This window comes from Episyrphus balteatus, chromosome 3, assembly GCF_945859705.1.
Source record: "Episyrphus balteatus chromosome 3, idEpiBalt1.1, whole genome shotgun sequence".
In the NCBI taxonomy this organism is placed as follows: domain Eukaryota; kingdom Metazoa; phylum Arthropoda; class Insecta; order Diptera; family Syrphidae; genus Episyrphus; species Episyrphus balteatus.
In genome coordinates, this window is record NC_079136.1 from 35,606,417 (window position 1) to 35,619,499 (window position 13,083).

General features: G+C 33.5%; 2 protein-coding genes across 2 annotated transcripts; one reads left to right on the top strand and one right to left on the bottom strand.

The window, feature by feature from the left end:
* Nucleotides 1–1,659: 1,659 nt before the first annotated feature.
* LOC129914547 (protein arginine N-methyltransferase 1-A) lies at nt 1,660–9,871 on the top strand. The gene is made up of 4 exons (XM_055993860.1): nt 1,660–1,957; nt 2,252–2,464; nt 2,540–2,769; nt 8,611–9,871. The coding sequence occupies exons 1-4, from the start codon at nt 1,955–1,957 to the stop codon at nt 9,230–9,232; spliced, it is 1,068 nt and encodes a 355-aa protein (XP_055849835.1). The 5' UTR covers nt 1,660–1,954; the 3' UTR covers nt 9,233–9,871.
* A 2,108-nt stretch (nt 9,872–11,979) lies between these two features.
* Nucleotides 11,980–12,620, bottom strand: LOC129914827 (protein CTLA-2-beta-like). Its single transcript, XM_055994243.1, has 2 exons — nt 12,394–12,620; nt 11,980–12,325 (listed from the first exon to the last, which is right to left on the bottom strand). Exons 1-2 carry the CDS (start codon nt 12,430–12,432, stop codon nt 12,125–12,127), a joined length of 240 nt encoding a protein of 79 aa, XP_055850218.1. The 5' UTR covers nt 12,433–12,620; the 3' UTR covers nt 11,980–12,124.
* Between the last annotated feature and the right edge of the window lie 463 nt (nt 12,621–13,083).

Below are 13,083 nucleotides of genomic sequence, written 5' to 3' on the forward strand. Positions count from 1 at the left end.
TTAAGTCCGTTTGGATACTTCCTGGGCTAAAATATGAAAACAATTCAATTTTTTTAGATTGAAGCCTAGTACGCAGATCGAGATATTTTAGTTCATATACAAATTATCGAAAAATTTTAGCCAAGCTAAAAATGATCCCATACAAATTATCGATAACTTGTATGGGAATTTTATCTCAATTATCGTAGCAGGCTCGAGGCAGAAATCCTCTCAAAAAATACAAAAATTTAAAAAATTGAAACAGTCAGCCACTTTTTATTTCTAAAAAAATCGCTTCTTGATCATATTTATATTTTATTTATTTGGTATTCTATTAGCCATGTTCCATTGGAGGTGGTAGTTTACTCATGAGTAGATCTAGTACTACAAATAACACACAATCTTCTACTCGAGGAGATACGAAAGTGTAGTTGTTGTAGTAGATTTCTACTCACGAGTAAACTACCACCTCCAATGGAACAAGGCTATTATATAAACTGATTCATTTTTTGTACGAAAAAAAAAACACACCGACCATTTTGCCTGAAAATATTCGTATTTGTTTGGTTTGCTGAAAAAATAGCCCTGTTCCATTGGAGGTGGTAGTTTACTACTAGTAGATGTTTTGGTTAATCTAGTACTATCATCTACTCATGCTCTTCTTCCCGAGTAGATACGATTTGTATTGAATTCGTTGAAAGTGCGTTCCATTCTAAAATGGATCCCATACAAATTATCCATACCAGTGCCTACGTTCTGTAACTCTCGCATCGAGAAATTTCTCGCATGAAACATGCAAATCGGAACAAAAATAATGTGAATCGACACAAAAATCATTTTCTCACATTGGCTTGTTTCTATAAACAAAATTTTCTCGACTTGAAACATTTCGGAATAAAAATGCTTGAAAGACTGGAAAAATGTGAATAAAACTGTGTCTGTAAGAAAATTATCGAAATAATTTCTCGATTGAACTGCCAAAATTACTCACAAGCAAAAAGGATGCGAGAAAGTAAGATATTTGAAAAAAAAATTGATAATCTTGTATTAAATGTGAGATGTTAGTTCTGAAAAAGTGTTCACGGTTATTTATTTTTGTATAACTTAAATTTTTAAAATAAAAAAAAGAATATTAAAGAAAAAAAAAAGAAAAAATTTCATGCCCTAACCGTGACTTGAACTCGGTACCTTCCACTCGCTGACCGACTGCCCTACCTTCGGACTACCGAGCCTTGGGATATTTTTTTGTAAAACTATGTGTATGACCTTTGATGGCCAAAGGTAAAAATATTTTCCCTTTTTTTGACAGTTTCCAATAATTCCAATAGAATAAAAAATTTATAGGGTTGCTTCTCACATCGAGATACAGACACAGGTTATTTTTCAAATAGAGAAACGTATGGAATTTTTGTTTCACAATTTTTCGATGCGAGAAGTTCTCGACTAAGTTACAGAACGTAGGCACAGGCTAACCAGGCTAAATAAAATAACATTTCATTCTACCCACTCCAAAATAAAATAACTATTGTGTAGCCCCCTTAAAACCTACAAAATGTAATCGCAGTCTTAATTTAAACCGCAAAAAAAAACTACTACATTTTTTATCTACACCAAAAACAACAACAAAAAAAATCTACAAACCGCCATATTTGCTTGTTTGTCGAAGTATGCGTGTGTTTAAAAAATATCCCCTCTCTCTTTCTGATGATCAACCGTGACAAGAAGACCGTCAAATCGTGCGTGTGCGGTTAAAAGTGTGAATTTCATTTGCAAAATCCCCGGAGAATTTTTTGTTAATTTTTTTTTATATGCAAAACTGCACCACATTTTCTTTCTAATTACAACATTTTTTTAAGTTCAGGACTAAAATATTTGCTAAGCTATAAAACCCAGCAAAGCTCCTCCAAAACTATACAAAATTAATCTAAAAATTCAACAGAAACAAGGCGCTCCGCCCGAAATTGAAATAAAAAAAATGGTAAGTTTGCATAAAAAAATTTGGTTGCCTCGTGAATTTCGATAGCAGCGTTGTTTTTCGATTTATAAAAAATTGTTTTATCATTTGAATGGAACAATGTGGCGCAAAATGTTGAACCTTTCGGGATGAAAACTATAAAACCATTTCCATGCTTTTAATTTTTCTCTATAAAATCAATTATTTTCATTAATCGAATTTGCCGGCTTCATGTTCGCTTGTTTCTGACCAAAAGCGGGCGGAACAAACGGCCATTCCTATTAGAAAATAATGTTAAAACGTTAATCCTTATTCCAGTCAGAAGATATTGCAATGGAAAACAATACGACACCGGTTAAAAAGATCAATGCCACAACGACGACAGCGTCCGCCGATGAAATGACGTCGCGGGATTATTACTTTGATTCATATGCCCATTTTGGTATTCACGAGGAGATGTTAAAGGATGAGGTGCGAACCATTACCTATCGTAATGCAATGTATCATAATAAGCATTTATTCCGTGGAAAGGTAAATCATTCTTCTAAAATGAGTGTTTTTTTTTTTTGTTGTAATCAATTCCAACCTTAAATTTAAAACACGCAGGTGGTACTCGATGTTGGATGTGGTACTGGCATTTTGTCAATGTTTGCCGCTAAAGCTGGAGCAGCCAAAGTAATTGCTGTTGATTGCTCAAATATTGTTGAGTATGCCCGCCAAGTTGTGATTGATAATAATCTAACAGATGTGGTTAAAGTTGTTAAGGGAAAAATTGAAGAAATCGAATTACCCAATGGCATTGAGAAAGTTGACATCATTATATCCGAGTGGATGGGGTAAGTTGGCATATATTGTATATAAAAAAATATTATTACAGAATAGTCACTGAAGGTCATCCCTTGTCCGATTCAGATATCATGTAAATAAGAAATCTCTTTGTTTGTTAAAATTATAAAGATTTTCCAATAAGAATATGTGATGTGTTAGACAGATAGCTTTGACATAAACTCATGTTTTGTTTTGCTGGATTTTCAGTTAGTATAAAATTTCAATTTAAGCCGGGAAGTTGGTCCGCTCTCACGTTTCTGTTTTTTACCAAGTAAATACATTTACAGCTGTTAGCAGTGCTTACACAATTTTCATAAAATGTTAAATATTTTTAAAGTGCTGCTTTGCAAAAAAGTTTAAAATTATATTTTGTATTCGGCGGGACCTCAGTTATCATATCCAAGGTTTTCAACTTTTTGAATATGCTTATCACTGTCTTGTATAAGGCATTTATTGAAACACTAGTTTATGCCCGAACATTGAAATAGCAGTGTCTTTGTTTTTTCTCTTTCAAGCTTCCCAATGTAACTTTTTTCATGTTTTCAGTAGGTAAACGTTTTTTTAAAGTTATTTCTTCTTTAAGCCTAAATTGGCATTGTCAAAAGTTGTCAAAATGGCCCACAGAAAGGATTGTTCCGAAAAGTTCATGAAGTTCAATTAAACAAACTTTACTAAGAGGAAAAAACTTACCAGTGCATCCGAGATATCGTAGAATACCCTGTTGAAATAGTAAGCCATACAGCAACATCCAAAATAGTAACATTAGCTCAAAACACGTAATCTAAAAGGAATCAGGTCTTAGCGAAGTGATAGACAAATTAGCTATTGGCAAAGTATCATTCTTTAATAGGCTCCAATAACCAAAAAATTAACTACAAGTTTCTGTTAGCGCTATGGCATAAACAGAACATGTGCTGGAAGCTAAACTACTAGCCTAAAAATCTGCTAAAAGCACCATCACTGACGAAAAATCATATAGGAAAAAAGATTAAGTTCGTAAACGATTGGCCCAAGATACAAGTGAGGAACTTTCTATGCACCAATGATACCAAAATAATTCTTTTTGTGTTCAAGGGTCTTTTGATATTCTCCTTATGGTGCTTACGCCCAAAAATAACTAGTTTTGTATCATTAGTGCATAGAAAGTTCCTAACTTGCATCTTGGGCCAATCGTTTATACAGTGATAAGCATATTTAAAAAGTTGAAAACCTTGGATATGATAACTGAGGTCCAGCCGAATACAAAATATAATTTTAAACTTTTTTGCAAAGCAGCACTTTAAAAATATTTAACATTTTATGAAAATTGTGTAAGCACTGCTATTTTCGTGTTCACAACTGTAAATCCCAGTGGCCCGTTCTTTTATTAAGGCTAGGCGCACACATGCGAGTTTAGTCGCGCGATTATTTAGTCGCAAAAATGGATCACACGGATTTCAATGCCGGTGAACACACATGCTTCCCGCGATTAAAAATTTGAAAATTGTGTCTACAGTCATTAAAATTGTTGTCATCTAATTTGCGACTGCATAATCGCATCAAAATCGCATGTGTGCGCCTAGCCTAAAATAGAGTTTACTTCGGTTGTTGTGTTAGAAATCATTGTTGTTGTTTTTGTTAGATGTTGTTACGAACGACTAAAAAATGAGATAAATTTTATGAATGAATAAACAAGAAAGAATGAATTTGGTACTGAAATATTTCTTTCAGATTGCATTCTAAGCAAATTGAAACAGAAATAATATGCATTAAATAATTTCAAATATGAAAACAAACAAAAAATTCTCTTCTCACATCTTCTCCTCTCTATGCCATTTAGTTGTGTTTGATAGAAACTCAAGTCCAGAAGGTAAGTTGGAAAAAGTTACAAAATGTAACTATTTGACACTTTAACATTGCATTCAGGAATGATGTTGTGACGCCACAATGTTATATTTCTCATTTAGGAACTATGAAAGTTAACTATTGTTAACAATAGTTAACATCGGCGAATAAAAGAACGCACTTCAGGTGAACTGTATTGGAGCCTTTATTGTTTATTATACATCTCTGTTGCGTTACCTGTTGATAGATAATGCTCAAGGCCAACTTCATGTGGAAGTCGACGAAGTTCCTTAAAGATGGCGGCATTATTTTGAGGAACTTTTAAATAAATATTTTCTTATAGCTTCACCTAACCAGACATACCAGAATACCATAAAGAAATATCGTTCGAGTTTTGAAAAAAAGTAGGGACCCATCGGACGGCTCATGATTCTTGTCCCCAAGCCTATAGGAGGTGATTAAATTCCCATTAAATGAAGGGAAAGTTACCTTCTTCCTATCAAATAAGAGAAGGGTGATATACGAAGCGGTGATAATTATTATTCTTCGATTCAGCTGTTGCCTGTCACAAACCATAAATGTCGTTGTGTGAATCTTGGGTAGCCGACTGCTGATCAAATATTGTCCCATGTAAATCAACCACATATGCAAATCAAACTATTTATTTAGATCATTATGTAAAAACATCGGGATTCTATACGGTGCTTTTGTGATCTCGATTTCAACTTTTCTGCCTTCTTTCCTATCGGCCGCATCGGGGGGCTGTATGATACTGACTTTTTCAAGGATTTGTAAGGGTCACCTTTTTGAACATGTCAATGGGTGCTATGCATAAAAAATATGTAGTAAATGCTTTTACTTGAAAAATTGTAAAGTATGAACTTTTTTATCCACGTTTTGTGCATATCAAATCTAGTTTATACTTATTAATTTCATATTGCTAGTATTTACTATTGTTTATGCATACGGTCAAATACCAGCCGAGTCGCCTTTGTCATTTGTAACATCGTGAAAATAAATTTTTAAATATCATAAATTAAATGAATCTACTTTTTACATAAAAAACTAACTAATGTTTTTAAATATATATTTGTAAAATTTTGTCATTTCATATGTCCTATGGTAGACTGTTAAAAATATTTAAACCAATCTACATGTATATATATGAATGTAAGACCATGTCTGTGTGAAAGTTTTTAAAAATAGGCAATCTAAAATCTGCAGCATTCTTAAATCCATAATATCTCGCCAAAACCACGAATCTGCATTTTTTGGACATATTCACTTTAATGTGTCATTTATCTTGTTATCGGTCCCTCTATTCACTGCTTCGACCCCAATCCTCCATCTGTCTGTCTATCAATGTCTGTTGCATCAGTTTCCATGAGATTCCAAAACTTTGAAGCCGCTTTTTTCAAAAATACAATTTTGCCGATTCGTGGTTTTGGCTTTGTTCCGACAATATAATATTTTAATTTACTTAAATATGAAAACATTAAACATAATTCTTTGATTAACACTGATCCAGGTCGGTTTCGTTAACATTTCTCTTTTTGGTGTTTACCTATTGGATATCAAAGTAATTCTCCTTGCCCTACTTTGAAGTTTTTGCAATTTATTATTTTAACATTATTACCCAAACAAAATTGTTAAACGATCGTTGAATCGGATTTTATCATTTTTGCTCCTTATACTTCTTTTTTTTAGTGCAAAACAACTAACCCCACTAAAGGATTTGTAAATTTTTGAATAAGCCTAATAGCCCAGGGAAATTAGTAATTTAAATCGCATTTTTCGCGGGACAAAATTTTTTTCATGGAATGTGTTCGGGTGGTTGTCCTTATCATAAAAGTCAATTTGTTGGGAAAATTGGAGGTTGGGAACAGCCGCCATCTTGGAAAAGAGATTGGTAGCGTTTTTATTGAATAGCTCCATTGTTATTCATTTTAACAGAAAATGACAAAGGTAGGACTTATTAACAATAAAATTATCTAAACAATGATATACAAAACAATTCCGTGAGTTGATTAAATAAAATTTTATAGTTGGTCAAAGTGCGGGTTTGTATCGCAAGGTTGGGACAAAATGACATTTTTTCATATATCTGACGAACTTTTGATTTGTTTGGATAATTCTTCAAGAATGTATTATAGTACTTATAATTACCTATAAAATGAGCCCACAATCGTTATTGTAACCATCGTATTGTAGAAGTAATCTAACTCCGAAACTCTCCATGTACTAGTCAAAAGTGAGAAAAAAGCTAGTTTTTTGCTAGTAGGCCGAGAAAATTTTGGGAGTAGAGGTATAACCAAAATATAAGTACGCAGTTTTGCTGCCATACTCGTGTTAATGTCGATTTCAAAGGTCTGACAACTCTAATTTTGGGCTTTATACGGTTTTTGGGGGGTTAAATAACTTAAATTTTCCAGTTAACGTGAATGGGCTAAATTTGTACTATTTGAAATTATAAATATACAAGCTGATGCTCTATTATTTTTCCTAAATCTGGACACCTTAATCTCGGCTATGGGGTTAATAGAACTCACGATATAAGCTTTTTTAACTAACCATATCAGGCTTTTCAATTCAAATAAACAAACAAAAATCGAAACAAAAAAGCCTCTAAAACATAATCGTATAAACGGCTTATATCTTGAGTTCTATTGGTCACATCCTCAAGATTGGGGTGTCTAGATTTAGGAAAAATAATAGGGAATCAGCTTGTATATTTATAATTTCAAATAGTATAAATTTAGCCCATTCACGTTAACTGGAAAACTTACGTTATTAAACCCCCCAAAAACCGTATAAAGCCCAAAATTAGAGTTGTCAGACCTTTGAAATCGACATTAACACGAGTATGGCAGCAAAACTGCGTACTTATATTTTGGTTATACCTCTACTCCCAAAATTTTCTCGGCCTACTAGCAAAAAACTAGCTTTTTTCTCACTTTTGACTAGTACATGGAGAGTTTCGGAGTTAGATTACTTCTACAATACGATGGTTACAATAACGATTGTGGGCTCATTTTATAGGTAATTATAAGTACTATAATACATTCTTGAAGAATTATCCAAACAAATCAAAAGTTCGTCAGATATATGAAAAAATGTCATTTTGTCCCAACCTTGCGATACAAACCCGCACTTTGACTAACTATAAAATTTTATTTAATCAACTCACGGAATTGTTTTGTATATCATTGTTTAGATAATTTTATTGTTAATAAGTCCTACCTTTGTCATTTTCTGTTAAAATGAATAACAATGGAGCTATTCAATAAAAACGCTACCAATCTCTTTTCCAAGATGGCGGCTGTTCCCAACCTCCAATTTTCCCAACAAATTGACTTTTATGATAAGGACAACCACCCGAACACATTCCATGAAAAAAATTTTGTCCCGCGAAAAATGCGATTTCATGCCCATATTTTGACTAATTGCCCTGAGCTATAATAATATAAATTTATTCTTCATACTCCATACTACGAAACGTTTAAGAATTGATTAATTTCTAAGCTTTTTTAATCAATGTTTGAAAACATTTGTATGTGTTGTTAGCAGATGGCAGTAAGCAGGTTTTCAATATTAGCCGAGGATATAAACTACTCAAAATAAAATAGGGCCCATCCAACATTTGTTTTTTTTTCAATCAATTTAATGTAGAGCTTACACTTGTATGAGCACTTATTACTGCTTTGAATATCGATTAAACCCCCGTTATTTTACCTTTCATATCATCGAACCAATTATGGCCACTGCGACGTCTATATCCAGACTGTAAGGCGGTCGCATAAAAAAATGCTTCTCGTATTGCAATATTTTTTTTAATGCAAAATGTTCCATACTACTCTCTCCTGTTTTCTGATTTAAATTAAACAATACACAATCATACATGTTAAAAAGATTCCATTTAAGTTCTTGATTCTATAGCAATCCTGCTGTCACACGAATTTCTATTTACTCTATTCACGTGTTTACTTAACACAATCACAATTTAACGTTCAAATTAATCTTTTCAGATATTGTCTCTTTTATGAGTCTATGTTGGACACAGTACTGTATGCGCGCGATAAATGGCTTAAGTCTGACGGTATGATGTTCCCCGACCGTGGTACACTCTACATTACTGCCATCGAAGATCGTCAGTATAAAGATGAGAAAATTAACTGGTGGGATGATGTCTATGGTTTCGATATGAGTTGTATTCGTAAAGTAGCAGTCACTGAACCGCTTGTCGATGTTGTAGATCCCAAACAAGTTGTTTCCACATCCTACATGGTCAAGGAAGTCGATCTATACACAGTCAAGAAAACAGATCTTGAATTCTCTTCGCCCTTTAATCTAATTATCAAACGAAACGACTTCGTTCAGGCATTAGTCACATACTTTAACATTGAGTTTACAAAATGCCACAAGCGCCTAGGATTCAGTACATCTCCCGAAGCAACATACACACATTGGAAACAAACCGTTTTCTACCTCGATGATTATTTGACAGTCAAGAAGGGCGAAGAGATTCACGGAACTTTCAAAATGAAGCCAAACGAAAGAAATAATCGTGATTTAGATTTTACCATCGATGTTAATTTCAAAGGTGAACTATCCGATGTGCATGAAAATAATACCTATCGGATGCGCTAAAAAAAACGTTGTAGTACAAGCACCAAGTAAATTTATACAAGATATTAAATATAAATACCACTGCAGCGAAATTGAAATAAAAAAAATAAACCAGCGGTTTAAACAAATACTTATTTGCCAATCTATAATAATTGTTTAAAAAAATAAATGAAACAAACCGAATATAAACAGAAAAATAAAACCGCTGGATATTTCAGCTTTCGTTTAATTAAAAAAACAAAAAAAATAAAAAATAAAACGAATGAACGAAATTCAGCTAAAAATACATCTAAATTACATTTATCGAACAAGACTTCATTATTTTTTTTTTTTTTATTAGAAATATTTGTATGTGTTCCAATATTACTGTGACAAACTATGTAAAATCATATTGTTTGTTTTCTCCATTTATATAAAGGACCTTATTATCTCAGAATATAACAAAAAAACAAAAATAAATAAATCCATAGAACTATATAATTTTTAATAAAAAAATAACAAGAAATTGATGGGGAAGAGACATCATCATCAGGGTGACAAGTGTGTTAGCTAAGAAAATGATGCTTTGTATTAGATATTTTATATATATCAATGAATGAGAGAAATTTACATTTAATAAACAATAAAGAATAAACTGTAGTTCGTACGCAACAACAATAATTTCTACAAAATGTGTATTTTTTGTTTTGCCATTCAAAAAATGCAGGAATGAGATTTTGAAGTTTAACCACAAGGTAAAAAGTAAAAGTAAAACTGAAGCCTGCAAAGGCTAACAAGGAAACATCGTAGTAGAGTCGCAAGCGATGCTGAGAATTTGGTGAAATCACTTCTGCAATCTCTACTTCGGCGATGACGAAACCAACTCCGCCAAAGGCAGGCTGTAGGTACCATTCAATGTCGACGATGAAGGCCAAAACTTTCATTCGCCCGACCCAGGCGAAGTCATATCCAAATTTAAATTCAATAAATCTTCAGGAGACCTGGTTGGGAGTATGTACCAACTCATCTATCGAATATTTTCGGAGGAAAGCATGCCCACAGAATGGAATCTCAACATTGTATGTCCGATTCTTTAGAAAGAAGTACTGTGAACTGCGCCAACTACAGAGTAATCAGCCTCCTTAACATAGCCTATAAGATCTTCTCTATCGTAATATGTGAAGGTCTGAAGCCTTTTGTCAACAATCAAGTTGTCAAGTTCACCGTCGACCAAATATTCATACTACGGTAGATCTTGAAAATACCCAGGGATATCAAATCGATACCCACCACCCGTTCATCGATTTTAAGGCCGCATAATGACAGTATCTATAGAGGCGAGTTATAATAGACAGGTCTTGTCCTTTCCAAAAGTGTAGGATGACTATAGAGAATGTACGCTGCTGGGCAGTGGTGGCAAAGACCTCGCGAATACCATTGATGTTAAAGCGTGATTTTTTTGACATCATCCTTGAAAAAATAATACAGAACTCTAACGTCAACACTTTTAAAAGTCCGTCGAGCTGCTTGTATATGACGACGAAATTAGCATAATCGGAAGAACATAGCGTGATATCAATGACTTTTTTTTTAGCTTCGAAGCGGAAGAGGGCAAACAAAAAAACAGGTATCACGGCTGTTCTATTATTCGTTCGAATTTGAAAACGGAAACGAAAATTGAATCCGTACAGATTGATTTGATTTCCATTCGACTTTATTGTTGATGAATATTGTTTTCCGGTAGCAAATTGCTACTCGGATTGAAAACGTCTAAAATGTGTCGGGTTGTAGATCCGATCTTTTTCCCAAATACCTATGAATCCGCAAAATGTATTCGAATACGGAATTGGGAGCAGCTAAAATTCGAAAACAAGAGGGAATAGAAATCGAATGGAAATCAAAACAGCCGTGTATATTCTGTCGTCAAAAAAAAGACATTCAAAACCGACTTATTGGACAAGACCTCACCATGGGCAGCTATAACTTGGAGGTAGTAAAGGAATTCGTCTACCTAGGCTCCGCTATAAACACAGACAACAACACCAGTGCTGAAATCAAACGAAGATTTACTCTTGCCAACCGCTGTTATTATGCTTTGAAGAGACAGCAAAGCCATCGCCCGAGCAATGTTTCGAGAAAAAAATTATTTGAGGGATATTTGGCCCCGACTCATGGACAGAAATTTGCTACGATTCCCGAAAAAACAATCACTGAATCCGTTCGTAATGGAAATTTTCATACAAATCGTCACTACGATCAGATTTTGTGATTGTTTTTTCGGGAATCGTAGAAAACTTCCAATACGAATAAAATAAATGATAAGGCCGAGTGATCAGAGGAGATACAACAACGAAATGTACGGTTTTTACAAGGGCACTTAGCGAATAAAAGGTGCAGCGACCGGAAATGGCTAGGTCCATGTAGAAGTGTAGTGCATGGACAACAAATCTCCGACCCGGAAAGTTTTTGAATCCAATCCAGAGGGACGGTGCAGTAGAGAAACACCTCGTCTTAGATAGAGCTCTTAGAAAGTGGAGGGAGCATCAACCAACTTGGCGTTCGAAAGTGGAAGCAGCTGAATAAAGCTGCAGAAACATGTTGGCCCGAATCCACAGTGAATTGTAGCACTGCTTTAAAGCTCTGGTCACCCTAATTAAGTATGTAAGTAAGTCTAAAAGATTTCTGCTTATGACGCCGATGATTTGTAGAATGCTGGTAGGTACGTTAACATTCGAGGGATAGAAGAATCCTTTATTTTTAAATCAATTCCAGAAAATCAAAATAACAAGTAACTTTGTATGTATGTTTTATATAATAAAATATTTAATTGCAATAGAACAGATACATATAAAAATACATTTATTTGGAATATCAAATTAATTTTGTCAAGTATCAAAGTAAAATAAGAAGAAGAGATTTCATTTTTGTCATAATTTATTTTTTAGGTGCCAAACGACCACCACAAGGATGCTCGCCAGGAGCTTTGTCAGCAAAAGCATTAATGCCCATTGAGAATGTTACTTCTCCAGCTGCAAAACGCTTATTGTGTTCTTCAATTTTTACTTTATTCTCCATGTACAACTTTCGACGCATTTGCTCTTCTTCATCGTCTTTGTATTCTTTGTTGAATTTTATCTTAAAATAAAAATTACCATAATTATTGAGTTAATAATAAACAAGGATTTAATTTTTTTTTTTATTACTTTGTATTCTTCCCATTCTTGATCAAGTTCGAGAGACATTTTTATTTGTTTGGTAATTAAAAGAAGTTTCACTGGTTATTGAGTATAAGATTATAAATGATGATGGGCGGATTGTTAAAAACAACTAAGTATACTAAAATTTAATAAAGAATACCACCTTATAATGGAAAAATACTTTAATAATTCAATTTCAATCCGAAAACAAAGGAAACTGAGTCATGTTTTGATAAGAAGTTGGTTTGTTTTTGAACTCAAATATATCTATCTCATTTCTCAAATGTCAAATTGTTTAGAAATCAGCTGATAAAATTAAACAGTGGTGCCTGAAAGTGACTGAGTTTAGAATTGTGCTGCAAATACATTTTTTTAGTTATCGATAAATTATTTGAAAGCGTCAGTATTATCGATGAGTTTAATAGTTATCCCAATTTTAACTATGAAAATAGTTAAAAATGACTATTTTTCTCTCTGTGTGATAGTGAATATTTTTAATAGTTATCCCGATTTTAACTATGAAGCCTGGTACGCTGTTTAGGGCGAGCTGTACACCAGGCTTAAAGCCTGGTACGCAGCTCGCGCTAAATTTTAGCTCCCATACAAATTATCGAAAAATTTTAGCCGAGCTAAAATGAGTCCCATACAAATTATCGATAACTTGTATGGGAATTTTATCTTGGCTAAAATTTAGCG

Bases quoted from the DNA above. Each gene is read 5' to 3' on its own strand.
- LOC129914547 (XM_055993860.1), top strand. The intron at 2,465-2,539 runs GTAAATCATTCT...TAAAACACGCAG, and splicing joins AGCATTTATTCCGTGGAAAG to GTGGTACTCGATGTTGGATG. The intron at 2,770-8,610 runs GTAAGTTGGCAT...TAATCTTTTCAG, and splicing joins ATTATATCCGAGTGGATGGG to ATATTGTCTCTTTTATGAGT.
- LOC129914827 (XM_055994243.1), bottom strand. From the start codon at position 12,432: ATGTCTCTCGAACTTGATCAAGAATGGGAAGAATACAAA. The intron at 12,326-12,393 runs GTAATAAAAAAA...TTTTATTTTAAG, and splicing joins AAGAATGGGAAGAATACAAA to ATAAAATTCAACAAAGAATA.